This window comes from Benincasa hispida, unplaced genomic scaffold, assembly GCF_027475165.1.
Source record: "Benincasa hispida cultivar pf3 unplaced genomic scaffold, pf3_genome.v1.1 HicScf1389, whole genome shotgun sequence".
NCBI classification, from domain to species: Eukaryota; Viridiplantae; Streptophyta; class Magnoliopsida; order Cucurbitales; family Cucurbitaceae; genus Benincasa; species Benincasa hispida.
In genome coordinates this window covers 1-20,418 of record NW_028325730.1, presented here as the reverse complement: position 1 = coordinate 20,418, position 20,418 = coordinate 1, and the positions used below count along the sequence as shown (strand labels likewise).

Genomic DNA, 20,418 nt, shown 5'->3' with positions numbered 1-20,418 from the left:
GAGCAAAATGCGACAAAAGGAAAGAAAATTTGTCGACGAACTCCTATTAGGTTGCACTCTAACATAATTTGAGAGAGTTGATTTAGGGTCGATTTGGATTGACATGTTTGAAAACAAATTTTTTTTTTAATTAATTTTTAGAAACACTTATTTAAGCTCCAAGTTAATCCAAATACAAAATTTACAAATAAATTATGCTCCTTTGCTTGATATACTGTTTTGGTGCTTGTTTAACGGTGTCACGCATGAGATTAACAATAACACTCAATCAGTTCATTCTTTAAATATTCAAGCTATCCCTTCAGTCAAACTAAGCTGATATGAATATTATCAATCTGTAAGCAATTTGATCAAAACATTATTCTGAACTGATGATGGCTTATTATTTATAAACTTAATGGAAACAATCTCAGAGAAAATACAACTAGAATACAAAGAAAATGTGGAAATCTATGATACCGCCTTCTACTTCAACCTGACTGTCTCAAAAAATCTAAAACTCATACAAAGTATAGTGAAGAAATTTGAACTACAATGTTAGGCAAGTGATTTGAAGCAATTTCTTAGCCAATTTTGGAGGCAGAGTTAGCTTCATTTCACTTCAAACTGCAAGGCATATTTGAATCTGTAGAACCTCTTGAAGAAATAAGCATGTGTGGGAGGATTCCAATTCAGACAGAAACTTGACAATTTAAGCTCTGAGAAAGAGAGAGAGAGAGATCGAAGATTTGTTCATTAATCTGTTCGTGGTAACAAGAAACTAAAGCCCGAGTTTTCCCGAATCAGCGGTGGTGGTTCGATATCTCCGATGTCTATTTGTTCCATAGACTTCGATAAATCATCAACTGAGAATGGTATGCTGCAGTCCAAGAAACCGATAAACATGTTAAGATTGTTCTGAAGTATTTGGTAAAACAAATCAAGTAGCAATCTACTACATAAGGTAGTGGTTCATATTTGTTTGACTCCTCTGCCTCTTAATATATGTAAGTAAGGCCCTTCAGGTTTTTTTCTCATTAAGATCGAAAAAAGTATAAATTTACTGTCCTTAAAATCCTGCTAAACAGCTAAGTTTATATATCTTTAAATCCAATACTAATGCATCTGGGTTGTAAAATAAAGGTTAAATTGAATTCTTAGACTCAATATTTTAACCTTAGTTTTAATTTAGTTCAACCATTATCATCCTTAAGCTTACCAAGCATCTTTGTCATTGGCAAGGAAGAAACAAAATTCTAGAATATCCTGTCTGTTATTTGTGGTTAAACTCGATAGTGAGAGTAAAAATCGAACCAATATTAAACTAAAGTACTTCTTTCAACCCATGTGACTTGCTACACCCGAGTTAAAGGTGAGAAAATAACTGGACAAAGAAAATTCACAAAATAGATTACCTTGAATCGTCGTCCAATAGAAATGAATTGCTAATTGCATGGTTTGAATCTTCGGTCATTAACACCCTCATATTGGATATAACCTAAACATTGAAACAAAAGATTTATGCACTTTTGCAAAGATTATATAAACAAGAGTGGTTCATACATAAATCTCTAGAGTTGAACTACAAGAGATGACACAGTGTGTAAAATCTTACATCAGGTGAAACACTATGGGTCCCATATTTGTCGTCCCAGTACATCGTACTTATACGATACAGCTGCTGTATACTTAGTACCTGTGAGTGAAGAATTTGGTTTGTTCATTAGGTGATTAACTACATACAACAGTACTTAGGTATGTGCATTGTACACCAAACGTTTAGATGCCACTTACCGGACACAGATCGTGACTTATTTCATCAAGTGTCTTCTTTGGCTTCTGATGAATGACCTATTACAGTATTAAAGCAAGAATTTAGCTTATTTTCCTGTTTTCTAATTCAAAATTTTTTTGGGGGGAGGACTTGGACATAATAGAAGGATGGGAAATACCAGAAACCCGATTGCTTGTCTAATATGCTTTAGCTCGTCCCAAGCAGAACCTGCATACTGTATTTTAATTTTATCAGTTAGTAACGGTTTAAACAAAATAAACAAGGTAAAGAAGCATATTCAAGGTACGAGGTACCTCATCGGTAGCCTTATAACACCAATGCTCTAATTCAGACAGCCCAGCTTTGACGTATTCACCATTGCTAAATGAACAACATTCTCGTCGCAATAGAAGACTGTAGAGAAAGAAAACATGTTTGCTGACTGAGAAAAGTTCTTAGTTAAGTATCTTAAGAACAAGAAATCGAAGAGATGAATACCTGTTAAATAGTTGAACGTTGATGAAAGAAAATATTTGAATGAAGACTTTGCGAACCAAAAATGGGGGTACCTATAATGAAATTAGACACAGGAAGGAAAAAAAAAATTAAGAACATCTAAATAACCAATTACAGCTGCGTGTGCTTATGGAGTCAAATAAACAATAAAGAGAGTTTCAACTTAAGAAATCACAAGTTAATAACTGAACCATATTTGCAAAAAATATGATAAAAGACAAATTGAGAGAGGTTTTGCATACATGATTTGCTTTTAATGTGTTTAAGAAGTTTCCGAGGCTCTTCACGATTCCTTGCCAATGAGCAATTAAAGCACGCTGGGCCTCGGTGTTAGCAACAGAACGAGAAGATCCCTTCACTAAACTTGCCCTTGATGTCCTTGGTGCCTTTTCCATATTACATGAATAAGGGTTAGTGATGAGAAAGAAATGAAACACAAGAAGTGAACAAGACAATCCATAAGGCATAGACTCTAATTAAACATACCTGGATGCACAATCCTAGCAATGGAGAAATTTCTTTCTTCAGATTATCTCTTATCATTCCATAAATTTTCTCTACATAGGCTGTCAGCTGCTGCTTGAAAAGCAAAGCAGGGTACTTCGCTTCAACTTGCCTTAAAGTGTCCACTCCACCACTAGTTCCACCATTGATTAAGGATAGATTGACTCCTTGTGGAGCTCCTCGGAAACTCTAGAAAAAGTTAGAGAAGAAAGACATCAGATAAATTTAAGTATGATGTTAGTTTATATACATAGAAAAACAAGGATCTGTGAATTCTTTTGTATTAACTTGAGTCATCCTCCCAAATAGTGTAGCTGATGATGATCTTCGACGTTGTGGAGCCATTCCAGCAGCACCACTTGCCTTCAGAGTACGCTGAAGCAGTAATAGAAGTGTTGAAGCGTTGGATAACCAATAGGCCAAGACGTCATTGTTATCCTGAGTCTGGAAAGGAAATTGTGTTTGTATTCATGTTAGCAGTGACTCTAAATTAAAAAAGAATGGTGGCGGATAATGTCAATCAGTTTGAACCTCAATTGCATGGCCTATAGTTTGAATTATCCTATCAAAAACACTGGTGCGCTCGACTTCGAACGACCTCCACTGAAGCAGGCACTTATAAATGATACAAGCAGCAATTGGCCTGTTTCCTGCAAAGCCAAGATGCTGTGCAATACATCTAATGAGCAATTCTTGATTCTCTTGCTGTTTCTCATTAAGTGATTTTTGAGGTTTATCCTCTACTTCTGAATCCCTTTGGTTAATAGAGGGGCTGTGTAGATCCTGATTCAGTAAATGAGATAGTAAGTTAGAAGTAATAAAAACCAAAATGGAATGAAGAATTTCTATTTATTCCTTTAAACAAATTCTGTGCTCAAGAACAGTTTTACTGACCAAAGGTGTCCTCCCTTCCCCTCCATAATGACCACTTTCAGCACCTCTCTGTCATTTGTGGCAAAAATTTCACATGTAAATATCCCCAACATCACAATATAATTATTTTTTAGTTATTAATCTATCATACAATACCAATGTCTCATAATACCTGAAGAATCGATCTAGACCGTCCTGAGAGGAGTTTATTAGGTGCCATAGACACAGCTTGTTGGCGCAAAACTTGATTCTCTGATTCCAAATTGGAAAGCTTCTCTTCTAGCCTAATCAAGAGAGTGTTCAGTTAATCAATTCATGAATGTCAAATTAATAGCTCTTACTCGGGTAAAAGACAATTGAAGTGTCCTTAAACTTATATAGAGGATCATTATAAAGACTGAAAACCAGAGCCCATAAGCTGAGTTCCCCCGAAACATTGATACATTTGTAAGAAATCTTAAACTGCAATCTGAGTGTAATTTTCATAAAGATGTTAAATATTGTCTATCTACATAAATTCAACAAAAAGTTGGAACAATTCATTTCCAGCAGGTCCCACATTATTAAATATATAGATAGAGGCAATCTAAGAAGGTGAATGACACAACTTTCCTCTATTTATTCTCACAATAGTGATATTACCTGGTCAATGACTCCTGGAGCTGATGAGCTTTCTTCTCTGTATCTTCTAACTTTTTACGTTGTTCTTCTCTAGACTGTTCTACTTCACTACATTTTTTCTCATATTCATCAGCTCTGTTTTTCTCTGTCTCCAGTGATGTCTGAGAGGTCGTAAATAAACGTATTAATCAGTGTAAAAGGCACTATCAATCATCTCGAATGGTATAAACAACAAATGACTATAATTTGTACAGCATGAACACTTTTGCTTAAAGCCAGAAATAATGACTATTTCAGTTGATTATATCAGAAGTGTTAATGCTAATTTATTACAACAGAATGTGAGAAACACATCTCATCTAGCTGAAATACCAATAGAGAGGTTTGGAAAACAAAAAGAAAAGATTGTCACCAGTGCATTATGCCAAAGCATTGACTTTCATGTACTTGCATAACCACTAATATATTGATCTCAGTATGCTAAGCTCAATTAGGGAAAGAAAAGGCTGATTTAGCTAAATTTAGTTTATATGATGAGCAAAATCCTTATTACCTTTAAGCTTTCTACTTCTGTTGTCAAAGCATCAATTTTCTTGGTATCTTCAACCAGAACTTGGGTTTCTTGTATAACGGGAGGTGCTTCTTCAACAGCCTTCTTCACAGCCTCTCGCTCCTTTACAAGCAATGAGTTAGTTTCGTCAACTTTAGCCTGCAGTTCTTGTAAAGAATTTTGTAATTTTGCTATCTCCTGAGCTTTTGCCTCTTCCAGGTCCGTCTGCATAGATGATTCAAAGCTTAGTAGGCAAAATATTTATCTCAGTACAACTATAGTTTCTGGGGTCAACCACAAAGGATGAAAAAGACTACAAGTAATTGATTTGTTACAAATTGTCTATTCTCTGAGGTCAACCAAAAAGGAAGATCAAAACTACAAGCAATTGATTGTTTCAAATTGACTGCTTCTTTTTAGATTTAGTTGGAAAGGAACTGCCTGAATGTCTTATTGGGGAGGAGTATTTTCCATAGTTTATTACCCAGTAATATGTTTTTGTATAAAACGTCACCTGTGACAAATATTATCAAATTTAATGTTAAAATAGCATAAAATTACCCTTAGGCGTTTTTCTAACTGTATGCGCCAAGTAAGTTCCTCCACTTTCTTTTCCAACTTGTCCTTTGCTTCCTTAAGTGCACCAGTCTCCCTTGCAGCCTGAAAAAAAGTGCTTTTAAGTTGCCCAATATGGAAACAGAGAACAAAACACTGCAATGAACTTAGGGTTTGAAATTTTATTAATAGAGTATATGTGAAAAATGCCTACTTCTATCAAAATCAATAATCAGAGTAAGATCAGATAAGAGACTTGATACATCCTTGGTTGGTTGCCACCTTGGTATATACATCCAAGTATACAATTCAAACGATTAAATTTCAAATTATCAAATGGATATTTCCAACGATAAATTTCAAGTATATGGCTATCAAATAAAATCCAATAGAAGATAATGAATTGATCAATCCTTACCAATTTGAGTTTTCTAAGTTCCTTTCTAGCAACTTTTCCCCTCCATCTACATTGTGCAACTATTGAACCTCTCTGAAGTTTCTTATAGTATGAGGCAGCTTTGTGGCAACGCCATCGAGCCTACAATTTTACATATCAACGGGAAAATATTTAATCTAACAATAAAAGGAATAGATCGCTTGAATCAATTAAAATATAAGTAAGGAACCTGAATGATAATTGCCGCCTTTGTCTGCTTCCTAAATCTGAATTCATTCCTAGCTGCCATTGCCCTTAAACCAGTTTGCACATAAAGCACCGAGGTTTGTAGTCTTTTGTAGGCTGTTCTCGCATGAAATCTTCGAGCATTTTTCTGAATTTTCACAGCAGCTGCCTCCCTTTTCAAATTCTTGAAAAGTTTGCAAGCCAGTTTTCCTGTAATCATGGCAGTTGAATGTAATAAAAAAAACCGTAGCAACCTACTTAACAGGAAGCTTTAAAAATTCCTCAATTCGGGGTGTCCATAAAAGGAAATAGCATTAATGTTTGTTATAGAACTCATATAACGGCAAGTTACTTCAAATGCCTTACCTCTCCATCTAGATTGCACGTGTATGGTTGCCTTTCGTAATGCAATGAACTGTTTACGAGCAATATGGGTTCGTGTGCGCCGTTGAATAGTCTTTGCTGCATTACTCAATACCTCTGCTCTCCGAGCATCTAATTCAGCCATCTGACCAGCCCTCAGGAATACTTTTGTCTTACCTATCTGCAAAATGCAAGTTGGAATATATGCCTCATCTTCACCATATATGACTGCATACTTGGCAAATTTTCCATCAAGAACAAGATGTGATATTCATAGATGTTTTGAACACATACAACCACTCCATCATTGTTGCTATCGGAAAAAATATCATAATCTTGTGATTAAATTTATATTGGTTAAAGTAATGATTGTAAAAGTTCAGGTTAGATTATTTTAGTTTTCAAAGTGATTCATTATTTAATAAAGAAGTGTTTTCCACATGGAAGAAGGTGTAAAACAAGCTCAAAGGAACTTTCTGTCTTACCTGAAACCCTTTAAGTCCCTGCTTTTCTAATATCTTTTTGCATACAGTTTTTTCATCGTAGCTGCTCACCAAGAAAAGATAGGTGGTTTCAGAATGCAGAATATCGAATCCTCTAAGCAATATTGTTACAGAATGAACATCAGAGGTGTTCTCTGTTTCCCACACCACAATTTAAGAGAGTGTATGAAAGTGAGAGAGAACTGCAAAATATTCTAAACTAAGAATACTTACTTTCCTTCTAAGGATTCTTGAGCTAAAATTCCAAATCGGTTAATGAATTCAAAGAACGCACGTCGAGTAGGGTACCCCGCACAACTGATTCTGATTGCCTCTAAGACACCCTATTAAAGCATTGAAATTATTGTATAGAGGGAAATCAAAATCCAGTTACTGGCGGAACAAAATAAGAGAGAAGAAAAGTAGTACTCACACCACAACGCAGTTGTTGCATTATATTGACATTCTCAAAGATGGCAGGTTTCAAGAGGTTGTTTGGCTTCACACATCTGATGTAGTGAGGTTCTGTGGAATTTAGTGTTTCCATTAACTGTTGTAGTTGTAGCTGCAAACACAGAATCCAACACTTAAGGTTGATGTCCCTCAATACGAAAAGATATCTTAGTTTCCAATAAGGATCAAGTTAGGATGTTACATTCAGATTTAGTAACCGATTGTTAAAAAGAAATTTTATCCTAATGCCTTTTTATGTGAGGTTGGAATTTGTTGTTTGTTCTTCTTATCACAAATAGATCATTGTGATGATTGAGAGAAAATTACCTTAAAGCGAGATCCAATTGAAGAAAACTTGGAAGATTTTGCTGATTCTTCTTTTAGAGGGGGGAAAAGGCCAGCAACAAATGGACATTTGGATGCACCTAACAAATCCTGATGTTCAGGAACAACATAATCCTTGTTTTTGTCCAAAAACTGTTCGGATTGATATAAAACCTGGAAACAAATATTTAAATTGTAAGGGTAAGAATTTTCCCTGCCATGAACAAAATTATGCCTTGGAGTTGATATTACCTCTCCAGCATAATGAGCAATGGTAAAATCTGTTCGAGAAAGTTTTGGCTTTATAAACCGCTTATGTGTTTTGAAAGTCTGATAGAGCTTGTTAGCAAATGTCTCATGTGTTGACTTTGGAAACATGCTGAAAACAAATGAAAAAGGACAGTTTACATGTTAAAATTGATTGAACTACAATTGCATTGGAAGAGTTAAAGTGTTAAACAAAATACACATAAGCTACAACTTTTAGAATTGTATAATGCCACGAAATTTCCTAACATATAATGGTCAGTGTCCGTGAAAAGTGATATTTTAGTGAAAAAATCGTATTACGATAGCTTACCAAGCTTCATCAAGGAGAGCCACAATTCCACCAGGTTTCTGTCAAATAAAGATACCACAACTAACTTCAGAAAAGTATGATAATATGAATAAACAAGAATTGAGTATAAGAATATATCAAATAGTCATAACTACAAATGGATATTTCCAACATGTGTATAGCTCAATTGATTGTACTCGACCAAGAGATTATTCGACCATTTAGAACTAGGATATGTTTGCTGTAACATTTTATGTGAGAAAGATTGGGATCTGAAAAAAGATAGGTTGGACAAAAATCAGGTTTCGTCACAAAGCACTTGTAAATTTCTCCGTTTCATGAGTTGTCTATCTGGTGTTGTGGTGTAATAACATTAGAACCGATCAAAGGTCTAATCAATATTATTGATGGACCATTTATTATGTTAATCACCTATTGCTGATCTGATATAGATTTATGAAGTCACCAATTTTAATGATATACATAAAGATACGTGTACATCCATTTGCATACACTACCATGTTGAAAAGAAAGAAAAAGGTCACCGCAGCATTTTCATTGCCCTGAGATTCAATGTCCTATTTGGCATCATGAATGGAAAAAATATATATATGAAAATGAAAAAAAAATCATATATCTAACCTTTTCAATGAGATCTAACACATCTTGGTTGTCCACAAACTCAATATAACTCCAGTCAATCTCTTCTTTAGTGTATTCTTCTTGTTCCATTTTGAAAACGTGCTGGACACCCAAAAAAATATGTATATTAAGTTTACTAATGAAAAGAAAGTTAAGTGTTTAAATGTTGTAACGATATCTGAAAGTCACCTGATTGAAATGTTGCTGTAACTTCTCATTCGTGAAATTAATACAGAACTGCTCAAAACTGCACAGCATGATATGCTGAAATTAAGTTACAAGAATTTCCAAAAGTACAAATACAAAGCTTACATGGATATAATCACATGAACATGCACGTCAGTGAATAATACATGACCATGATAAATAAAAAGTAATATGGTCGTATGTATGGATAAAACTCACACGAAGGATCAAGGCGTCGCATGAAAAGAGCTGGTTGGAGGACATTTAATGTGAATAAAATTTCACTGTAATGCTAAGTTTACAAGAAGAAAACTAAGCTAATAATGGAACTCTAATAAAACTCATGTTATCCACCCCATCAACCAGTAGCCTCTAATGCTTACATGTGTTTCTATGTTTGTTTGTTTTTCTTTATCTCTTTGATTTTGATACACGGGTCGATTGGAACACTTGAATCAATATCCATATTTAATCATTATTCCTTACCTGTTAGCTTTGAAGCTTTCAAAACCATAGATATCAAGGACCCCAATCAGGGACTTGGAATTAGGATCTTGTCCAATTGAGACATTAATTTTATCAACCAGCCTGCATATGGGAGATAAAATACATTTAGACTCCATATGACATTTAGTGTTTCTTTCTAGTTTCAATCTTGTATAGTAGTTTCAGGGTGTAGTTCAATTATTAGGCATTAAAGTGGATGGTATCTTTTATAAGCTGCGAACTTACCAGTCAAATAGTCGAGAATATATAGTTTTAGCCAAACCATCACGGCTAACGGCTGCACTTTGAGGATCCAAGCTACGTTTTATCACTTCTTCAGGGGTGATCATGACACGCTTACATAATGCATCTTCAAGGCCGGCATTATCACACCTGAAAAAAGCGTGGTTAGACAAATACCGCTAATATAAAAAGATGTAAACATATGAAGCCCCATTCTAAAGCAGGATAAGTACATGAGAAGCTCTGAAGTCATTTTAAGATGGAACTTGGCCTTGTCATCTTTTGGAACTGATGAATCAACTTCTTTTCCTTTAGCAAATTCAATGTTTCCAAGATGAAGAATTGCAGCAACAACCCTGAAGATTGCTTCCTGACAGAGTAAAGAGAGAGGAGAGGAAAGACATGAGAAGATGACTAACTATGCTCAAAATTAGGAAATCTTTACAAGCTTCAGCAGATACCATACCTGCTCCTTAGCACTTATTCCAACAACATCCATAGCTCTTCTAGTGGCAAGATAGTCATGAGCATCACTTACATCAACCAGCTCATAGCAATTTGATTGATTTAGATAATGAAATGACCTGGGATTTCCCAGCTTGAATTTTTCAATTTCCTGTTATATCATAAACAATCTGATTCACAAACCAGGACTATGCCAATTCACATGAGACATGTCCTAAATAATTTAACATTCTTAGTTAGTTAGTGGGGTGAAAGAAACTGCTGAATACCTCCTGAGGTGCAGCACAAAGGAGGTAAAAGCAATGATAATTGCGCTCAGGATCAGAAACTTGGCAAACCCGAGATCTCTCGAGGAGGTAAGTTCGGATAGCTGCTCCCGAGATTCTTCCATGCTTGTCAAACTGGATTTCAACAAATTTACCAAAGCGACTGTATGGAGAAAATAATTATCAGGAACAATTTGAGAAATGAAAATTTGCTGCTTTTATTAGTTTGTAGAAATAAATATACTTTGAACTGCAAGGGGAAAAGAATTTTCTGCTTTCTTTGAATGTGGAAAGGTTTTTTTAGGATGCGTTTAGAAAGGAAACAAAATCTGATTGAAATACTTTTTTAAGATCTTTCAAAAGCATATTTTTTGTGTGTTAACTAAACACTGCCATTTTTTAGAAAAACACTTTCATCCTCCACAAAGTTTACCTGGAATTGTTATTTCTGACAGTTTTAGCATTTCCAAAAGCTTCAAGCACTGGATTTGACTGCAAATAAAGTCAAAGGGAGAAAATACCATGAGATTTGAATCAGAAGTAAACTACACATGATTTGAGGGAAGAAAACATAGCTTAAAATGTGTCTAGCTGTCCTGGAGAAAATAGTGGTTCTATATTGAAGTTCTAATTTATCATACCTCAAGAACTTGTTGCTCAACTGTTCGTCCTTCAGTGGCCGCCCGGCCACCTAAAAATGCAAGGTACCTCATAAGCATTTTTGTGGTTTCAGTTTTCCCTGCTCCACTTTCACCACTGACCAGAATTGAATTGCTTTTACCCTCATTAATCATCGCCCTGTTTTAGTATAAATGTTAATTGTCAATATGCAGAATTTCTTCAAGAATAAGTGAATAACATGTTGAAATTTAACCTGTAGGCAACATCAGCAACAGCAAAAACATGAGGACTCAGTTCTCCAAATGGTGCTCCTTTGTATTGTTGCATCATGTGACCATCATAAAGATGAGGCAATCTTTGGAATGGATTAATTGCAATAAGAATATTGCCAGTGTATGTCTGCAATAAGAAGGAATATTATAAGATGTGATTTTTTTTTCTTCAACAGAGTGACGGTTTCAATATGAAGGGTGAAAATGTACATAGATTTCATTGAGTTCGTATCGAATTTTTAGATTTTGTAAAACTCCTGGCTCGTGCAAGTAAGATAGCTTTGTCATGTCATCAACGCCACCAGCTGGAGCCTCCACATCTTTGGGGTATATTTTGGATAATTTTGCCACAACCTAAGATGCCAAATAGCACACACAAATCAATATTTGTTAAGATGTATGGTGAAGCAGCGTTTCTAAGAGAGGCCAAAAGATACATCTGAGTCAAAAGAATTGTAATTTAATTGTAGCTATATTGAGAAAATACAAGGATTCTTAACACAAACTATTCAGGATTATCATAAATGTAATGAACAAATTAAATGACCATCAAAACAGTAACTTATTTTTTATCATCAACTTAACTTCTAACTGCTGGATCTCAGCTTCCTTTAATGGTAATATGAAAAGAACAAAAAGAGAAAATAAAGAAAAGATTTTTGACTACTTTTTTTCCATTGCTGGCTTCGATCTCAGCTTCCTGCCCTGTAATCTTGGACACCTGTCCATCAAGCCATGCAACTTCTGGATCTTCAATCCAGACATGAGAGCCTACAATAATGTTAACTGGAGTACCCTGCATATATTGAAAATAAAAGATTAATTCAGAAATTATCACATTTGCACTATTTTTTAAAAGAAATAATAGTTTAAAATTAAACACATTTATGAAAAGTATATACACTCCAATCAAGAAGCTAACAGAAATTATGAAAAGTGGCATTCAGGGATTATTTTGAAACTGTAACTTCTTTCCAAAGTAAAATAACATCGCTTATTACAATTCTACTTCCCATACAAGGGAGTCTAGCACGAACTCAATTGTTCCTTAAGTTCTCTACATGTTCCATTTCCATGGAAGAAGTATTTGTTTGAACTTTCTTCTAACTGGAATCCTAAAGAACATCCCAAGAAATAAATATTTACTAGGAAACCTATATGACAGGCAGCATCCATACTACCGCAAAATCTTGACCCTTCGATGAAAAGGTCCAGTTATTAGGGGATATTGATTGACTTTGCACCTGTTGATGCTCATCCCTCCACCCCATCATAAGCCTTAGATTTACATTCTAACATTTCATGATATGACAGAATACATAAAAGAATCATCGGCTATCATTACATAAATAGACAATGGCTTCTAAAACTTCCACTCACTTCCCACAATTTTTTTTATCACACATTATTTTCAAGGTCCATTTGAAGATTATGAACAGAAATCAATTAAAAGTCATTTGCAGCTAGCAATCTAATCAGCAGCATCAAATCACAATAGAATAAATTATTCTGTGATTGTTTAGCCCCTTTGATCTAGCAAATAAATATTACAGCCAGACATTAAACATATAAACCAGAACTGTTTTTGCGTGGTTCAATCAAGATATATGATGGTAGTACACCAACCATTTCTGATGCTGTAATCTGAAGTTTGTTGGCGATTGGGTACTTTCTTCAAACACTTCAGCTGCCTAATTCATACACCATACCAAATACACAACGGCTAAAGAAAACTTCACCTTGATCAAAACAAGAATGACCAAAATGACCCATTTGTCAAAAATCATGGCTAAATTCACATGAGAAATCAGAAAATCAAAGAAAATGAAAGATGGGTCGGAGTGTAATGAAACAAAATGCAGAAAAGAGACATTGGGGAGAAGAAATGGTTGAGGAAAATGAAGGAAAAGAAGGTATTGTGATGTGAAAAAGTAAAAAAATGTGTGCTTTAGAGAGAGAGAGGTAGTGAATGTGGATCGGATGGAATGTGGGAGTGACATTGTTCAGAAAGACCGGTAAGTTCGGTAATTCCGTTAATTGCGCGCCAATTTGTGGTTACCAAGTCTTTCTTTTCTCTCGCTCTCAACAGAAATGATTTTATATGTCACAGCAGAGCGGGGTGTGCCAAATGCTACACTGACTTGCCATAAATCAACCCTTCATCCTCACCCTACGATTCAAATTATATTTATATTATAATTTCTCAAAAAATGTCACACGTAAAGTTTAAAAATTTTATTGTTTTTGTCCTCGTTGAATGATTGTAACACCTCAAGCTCAGGATTCGAGTCATGATTCGAAATTCGAATTTAACAAGCTATCCTAGTTTTACTATACGACCAAGTCGTAGGGATGCATGGAAATGCAGGGACTAATGCCAAATTCGAATTCTGAATTCCGATTTTTTTACATTATAATTATAGTTTCTCATGTCACTCGTAAATTTAATTTTTTTTTTATAATCATCACATTTAAATTATAATTTATTAGATGTCTCCGTTTGGTAACCATTTCGTAATCATTTCGTTTTTTGTTTTTAATTTTTAAAAATTGAGCTTATTTCTTTCTATTTTCTATGATGATTTACATCTTTATTTTACATATGGGAAAAATTATTAGTCAAATTCTAAAAATAAAAATAAATTTTCAAAAGCCTACCTTTTTTTTTAATTTTTAAATTTTGGCTCGGTTTAAAAAAAAAAAAAAAAAGTGGGTAAAATGTAGATAGATTTATCAACAATTTAGAAAACAGAATTGAATCGGTTTTATTTTATTTAGAACCAAACTGTCAAAGAGGCTAAGGAAAAAATTTGTCAAAATTAAATAATATGTTAATATCTAATATATTTTAGTCTCGTTCAAATTTCATACAATCTCCCTCAATATATATTCAACCTAGTCAATTCTCATTCAAACTTCAAATATATATTTTCTTTTAATTTATCTAATATACATTAGTTTTTAAAAAAAAGAATTATACATTGATTCATTTAGTATTTATTATATCAAGATTTCAATTTCACATTTTGTGTTTTCATTTCTTTTTCTTCTTTATATTTAATATATCAATTATGTTCAAATAATAGTCAATACAAACATAGTACAACATAAGTTTGTACCCTTGATCAAGTGGATAGAAGTTTGGATTTCTTACCCTACATATTGTCGATAGACTTATTGTTGCACTTTTATTGCATTAATGGTATTACTAGAATAAGATACTTAAGATTATCCATATACTATGGACTCTTTAGCCTATTACTCAAACCATGAACCTGAATACGGAAATTATATGTTGTCAAAATTACACTAATAATCTTAAAATTTCCATCCATCACGTACAAATTGCAACTAAAGATAATTAAATAATAAGAAAACATTCATTACAAAGATTAGAGCATAAATCCCATAGCTCATCTATTGTAATAAAAGGAAAAAAAAAATAATGATGGTGTTACAATGTTGATATAAAGGTCTTTTTTAAAGTTCAGGTATTCAATTGTTTTTCCTGCAATTCTATGGCCCACGTCTCATACTCGGAGATCTCAGACATAGTTGATTTAGCTAGAAAACAATCCGTTTTTTTTCCAAAACTTTATGAAATTAATGGGAATGTTAGTCCCATGTCTATTGTTTGCACATTCATATGTTAGTTCATTCTCCTTGAACGTCGAGAATCGGATTAGAGAAATTGCAATAAAGCATAAAACAAGAAGCAAGTAGAAACCGACTTGTTTATATATAGCTTTTTAAAACAACGAACTTAAAAAACGAGTTAACAGAAGTAATGAAGAAAAAGAAATTTAGAAAATAAGCATAATTCTTAAGAACTTGAAACTAAAACAAAAAATGGCCAATAGAATAATGGAGAAAGGGAAGGATCATCATCAACTAACAAAAAAGGACAACCTCCTAACCATCATTAACAATAGTAGAAAATGGTAACAGAACAAGCATCTCAAAGTAGCTGCTTAACTGTGTTTGGGGAGATGAGGAAAGGGGAATGGGGCCAAATCTTTTGAAAGTAAGGCACTACTTTACAAAAATCCCATGGAACAGGAACAACATCATAATGATAGGGAATCACTTCCAATGTTTTGCTTCTGATGTTACATTGGTAGATGTTTGAACCCAACCTAATGAAAACAGAGTCGGAGTTTCGACCAACGAATGATAGTATTTGAGATTCTTTAGAGCGAATACCTGAATTTGGGTTCTGCTTCCACATATCTTTGTAGCTTAATTTGTGTAGTAACTTCCACCGGTACTCGCAATGAGCACCCATGGTGTACGGTGATGAGGAGTCATCTTGTTCCTTGTACAGAACCCACGTCTCCAAACCAAGCTTCCCACTTTGACCATACTGCAAAAGCCCATTGGATGACACTCCTAAAATGGAGTCCTCATAGTCATGAGTCAGCTGACCGACCGGTAGCTTGATTGAAATTATGCGCCTTTCTCCAAATCCGGGATCATAAATGGCTAAACTTCGATATGTTCCAAACCAGTGGATAACTCCATTAATCACAGTACCTACTGTCCACGGGCTCAAAGCAAAATCTGAAGAACAGACAAGAGTAGATTGCTTCCACGTCCAAGTCCGTGAGGAGAAAGTCTCTATGGAGATGGTGTTAATTACATCAACTCTGCATTCACAGTTTGCCCGAACAACTCTATATACTATATCTCCGCCACCTTCGCCAGGGTCTTCTGTCATGAATGCAGTACAAAGATATTTGTAGTGCTTTTGAGGTTGAGGAAGTTGGCATCGGTACTTAGTGACGGAATCCCAGACATAATAATGTTTAGGGTGCCGGCCACAGAGAAGAAGCCCATCAGAGTAGTCAATAAAATAGCCAAGTTTCCTTAAGATTCCAGATGAAATTAAATCATCACTCTCTTGACAAGTTGAAAGTAGAGGTAGAGCAGGCTCATACCGAGGGCGCCTCACCCCATCTTGTGGTCTGTCAATGTAAAGAAAATTGCATACAAAAAACCCAAAAAGACGAGTGTGTGCACCCCATTGCTTTTCATAACTACGACGAAAAGAAAAATTACAAATCAAGTACAGCCATCTTTTGGACACAAGAATAAATTTGAAAACAGATTTCTCTGGCAAACGAAGGAGGATTTCAGTGAGGATGTCATCACATGCCAAAGCTGAATGAACACTATTGCTAACCATTTTCTTCCCTCGTCTGGGGAAGCATTCTGACGAGTGCAGATTTCCAGTATCACCTAAACAAATTAATTTGCTCACAAGTTAAGATGCACTGCATTTTGCATACAACTAACTATCACATGCAACTAGTTACACCAGAATGTAAAAGTTCACAAATAAATAAACGACGAAAAGACAAAGTACATATGAAGATGACAACAAGTACTATATTGCACATAATGAGAATCAAGATGAGGACTGAGTATGAAAATCGAGTTTTTATGGATAGCTAAGTACGAAAAACAATAAAGAAGCCTTAATCAAGTCAGCAACTGATTACTCTCTTTAAGACTTATATCTTAACTGGAATGCATTTATATTCCCTCTGTAATTTTTTTTCCTTTTTAATGCTTTTAATGCTTTCTTTTTCATTCATTGTGGAGTTAGTATCTTTTGAGCATTAGCCTCTTATCGTTACGTTAATGAAAAGTTTTGCTTATTGTTAAAAAGAATTATAATAAAGTTAGCAACTGATTATGTAATTCTCATATATGAGCTCAAGTTGTTATAACACGACATACAGATGGACAAAAAAGAAAAGAAAAAACTGCTTAATGAAACTTCATGAATGGAAATCAATCACAAACATAATTTTTTCTAAAAAAGAAAAAAAAATGTGGCATTGACAATATTCTTTGATATTATGACCAAAATAATTGATTTGATGGCAATGTTTAATGGGAGTATGCTTCCTGATCATTATAAAAGAACTCTCTTAACTTGCTTAAATATAATGCAAGATATTAGTACCGGGCTATGAATAGCAGCAAGTGAAATATAGTTTCAAGAGACAGGTTAAAGATTTAAAGCATTTAGTAACCACCAAAATTTCATTCCAAGATTATGTTGGCATCATGAATCCAATCATTTAGTATCAAGAGTTTCAGATGTATCTTTATCCAAAATTTATGAGTTATCAAATTCAAACACCAAATCAAACACTATAACCGAATAGAACAACTAAATTTTTATCAACAAATGTAAAGGATGATACTGTATCAAGCCATGTGATTAGACTAGACCAAAGGATCTTCAGTAACAAACATAAAAGGATAAACTACAAAGTTGAGCCCTTGGACAGAGTTAGCATCCACTCGAGCAAAGATCCTGCTTCCTAATAGAAGTCAGGGTAGCTTCATGAAAGTTCTCTCTTTGTTATCTTTTATCTCTATTTCTTAAGTAGTACTACTCCATTTTACGAGTTAATCAACTTGACATTTCTTACTCTTGTCAAAGAGAAGGGCTATAGGATATGCATAAACTTCACCCAGGCATAATAAATGATTATCATTTATTAAAATGGCTATCAAAGAGAAGGGTCCAAGTTTCCAACATTCAAGGTTCAATCCCCAAATTTAGAACTTAATTACTATGTATTAAAACCTTGTCTCCAAACCAGACACCTCAATTATTAAGAAAAATCACCAAAAGAAAAACTAATAGTTAAAGCTCACATAGAATGCAATCTTTTGAACTAGTTTGTTGCCAACACCAAGTTCAGGATCCTCAATCAAAAATTTCAAACGGATTTATACAGTTCAGTACGTCAGATGAAATTCTACATCAGAATTTGAAACTAGCCATGCTACACTAAAAATGGCATAATAATTTTCAGCCCAAAACAGAGTGGACATGCAACAATAATAGCCCATAAATCGTGCAAAAATTTATGTGAATATATCATCACAGACCCATAAGACTTCAACCTGAGAATCACATTAAGAAGATCCAGAATAAAAAAATCGACAAACGGATGAAAATTAAACATAAAAACAACCCAAATCGTTCCTATCACTCTCTTTGTTCTATTTCTTCGTATGAACTTAAAATTAGAGCCACAAGAAATCATAGAAAGCAAAGATGAACACAACTTATCAAAACCCATCTGTGTTCTACAACAACAAACCAAAAAACCTCCGAAGAACGCGCAATGAAAAGAGGAAAGAGAGAAAGAACGATCGCAGTTGTTTAAGTGAGGAAGAAATTTATAGATACCGATTGTGAAAGCCATCATTTTCGTACCTGACGGCCAATTGCTTGCAGAAGCAGAACCCGCAAGGGGAGAATTTTTCGCGTTAACCATGGTTTACAATGGAAGGAAATATTTGGCCAAAAATATAAATTACCTAAACAAAGGGGAAATTGCATAATATGTTCTTTTTTTTCCCCCCTTTTTGAAAGAATTGCAAAATATGTCTATATAATAATAATTTGCTTTATATTTAGATTAAGTTTATGCCCATGTCCCATTTTGCTTGAAAGTTAAAATCTTGGTCGGTTTTTTTCTAAAATAGTTTAAGAAAAGATTGGAAAAAAATTGTGATGAATCGGAACCTACCGTAGTTCTGATGTCTAAGTTAGTAGTTTGGTTTCATGCCATTAACAACTCGTTTGATAATATTTTCATTTTTTATTTTCTATTTTTCATTTTTTTGTTTCTTATTGTTTGTTTCCTCTTTTTCTAAAATAAAAAATATGATTATGTTTAATAACTATTAAGTTTCTTAAAATAAGAAATAAAAACATAAACTTGTTTGATAACTATTCTTTTTTCTCGTTTTTTATATTTTTTTTCTTTACATTTTCTTTTCATATTTTATAGTTTAAATATAATCTAATTATATAAAATAAAAAATATATAGTCATTACAATATAAAAAATTTAAATTTTCAAATACACATAAGTCTCGATGTAAGATTAATAACAATAATACAATTGTTTTTATCATTCATATGTTCTCATTCAAGTCATTTCTTTCAAATAAATGATGTAGACTTAAATCTAACTCAATTATATTATTATGTAAATGTTGTGATTGTAAAAATATTAAAATGAACCTAAATGAATATTATAGTAAACAAAATTTATATAATGTAAAATTATAATTGGTGTCATATGTAAGAAAAATTAAAAATTAAAAATTAAAAATACATATAAAAATTCATATTACAAAATTTAAAATTCAAAATTTAAAAATATTTATATATACACATTGAAAAAGAAAAATTATTTTAAATGACAAAATTGGGGAAAATATTTACAAATAATAACAAAATATCACATTTATCTGCAATAGACTACTATTTGTATTTATCAAGATATAGATAGATACAAATATTAGTCTATCACGGTCTATTGTAGATAGACAGTGAAATTTTGTTATATTTGTAAATATTTTGGTTCATTTTCTTATATCTGAAAAACAACTCTATTGAAAATTTGAAATTTGCAAATCAAAATAATATATAAATCTAAATATTTGAAAATCAAAATTAAATTTGCTATATTTGTAAATATTTTGATTCATTTTCCTATATTTGAAAATAACTCTATTGAAAATTTGAAAATTGGAAATCAAAATAATATATAAATTTAAATATTTAAAAATTTAAAATTTAAAATTAAATTAACATATAGATATAAAAAAGAAAAAAGAAAATAAATACAAATAAAAGAAAGAAATAATTATAAAAAATACAAAAAAAATATATAGAGGGAGAAAAATGAAATAAAAAGAAAGAAAGAAAAATAAAATAAAATAAGTCTCACACATGAGATTTGATTTCAATACCATGAAGTTAAGTAGTAATTTGGACAAGTTTACTTGTCAAACAACTTTTAAATAAAATAGAAACGAAGCAGGAGAAATTACCTTTTTAGTCCTCAATTTTGATCCCATTTTTAGGAACATTTTTCAAATTTTAAGAATAAGAAAATGAATGATTATCAAACAGATCAGTTTATTAAAAATGAGAAACATAAACAGAAAACAGGAACGTTATCAAATAGACACTAAATTTTCGTTGACATCTCGATATTTCTATTGATATTTTCATATTTG

General features: G+C 33.1%; 2 protein-coding genes across 3 annotated transcripts; both read right to left on the bottom strand.

Moving 5' to 3' along the window:
• Positions 1 to 358: 358 nt before the first annotated feature.
• Positions 359 to 12,158, bottom strand: LOC120069889 (myosin-11). Its single transcript, XM_090309158.1, has 37 exons — positions 12,024 to 12,158; positions 11,567 to 11,710; positions 11,338 to 11,483; positions 11,105 to 11,261; positions 10,897 to 10,955; positions 10,467 to 10,626; positions 10,199 to 10,348; positions 9,966 to 10,102; positions 9,736 to 9,882; positions 9,490 to 9,591; positions 9,007 to 9,064; positions 8,818 to 8,919; positions 8,197 to 8,234; positions 7,869 to 7,995; positions 7,620 to 7,790; positions 7,273 to 7,404; positions 7,074 to 7,183; positions 6,843 to 6,903; positions 6,361 to 6,538; positions 5,999 to 6,204; positions 5,791 to 5,910; positions 5,379 to 5,477; positions 4,821 to 5,042; positions 4,289 to 4,428; positions 3,819 to 3,930; positions 3,668 to 3,715; positions 3,305 to 3,556; positions 3,062 to 3,217; positions 2,756 to 2,962; positions 2,512 to 2,655; positions 2,252 to 2,322; positions 2,068 to 2,167; positions 1,932 to 1,988; positions 1,774 to 1,830; positions 1,595 to 1,675; positions 1,395 to 1,477; positions 359 to 859 (listed from the first exon to the last, which is right to left on the bottom strand). Exons 1-37 carry the CDS (start codon positions 12,156 to 12,158, stop codon positions 736 to 738), a joined length of 4,593 nt encoding a protein of 1,530 aa, XP_090165284.1. The 3' UTR covers positions 359 to 735.
• Positions 12,159 to 15,248: 3,090 nt separating this feature from the next.
• Positions 15,249 to 18,748, bottom strand: LOC120069888 (F-box protein At5g03970). 2 transcript variants are annotated; one of them, XM_039021712.2, is made up of 2 exons: positions 18,600 to 18,748; positions 15,249 to 16,594 (listed from the first exon to the last, which is right to left on the bottom strand). In XM_039021712.2, exons 1-2 carry the CDS (start codon positions 18,658 to 18,660, stop codon positions 15,315 to 15,317), a joined length of 1,341 nt encoding a protein of 446 aa, XP_038877640.2. In that variant the 5' UTR covers positions 18,661 to 18,748; the 3' UTR covers positions 15,249 to 15,314. The 2 variants fall into 2 exon arrangements, with proteins under 2 accessions (XP_038877640.2, XP_038877639.2); XM_039021711.2 differs by having other exon boundaries at positions 18,573 to 18,720.
• Positions 18,749 to 20,418: the final 1,670 nt, after the last annotated feature.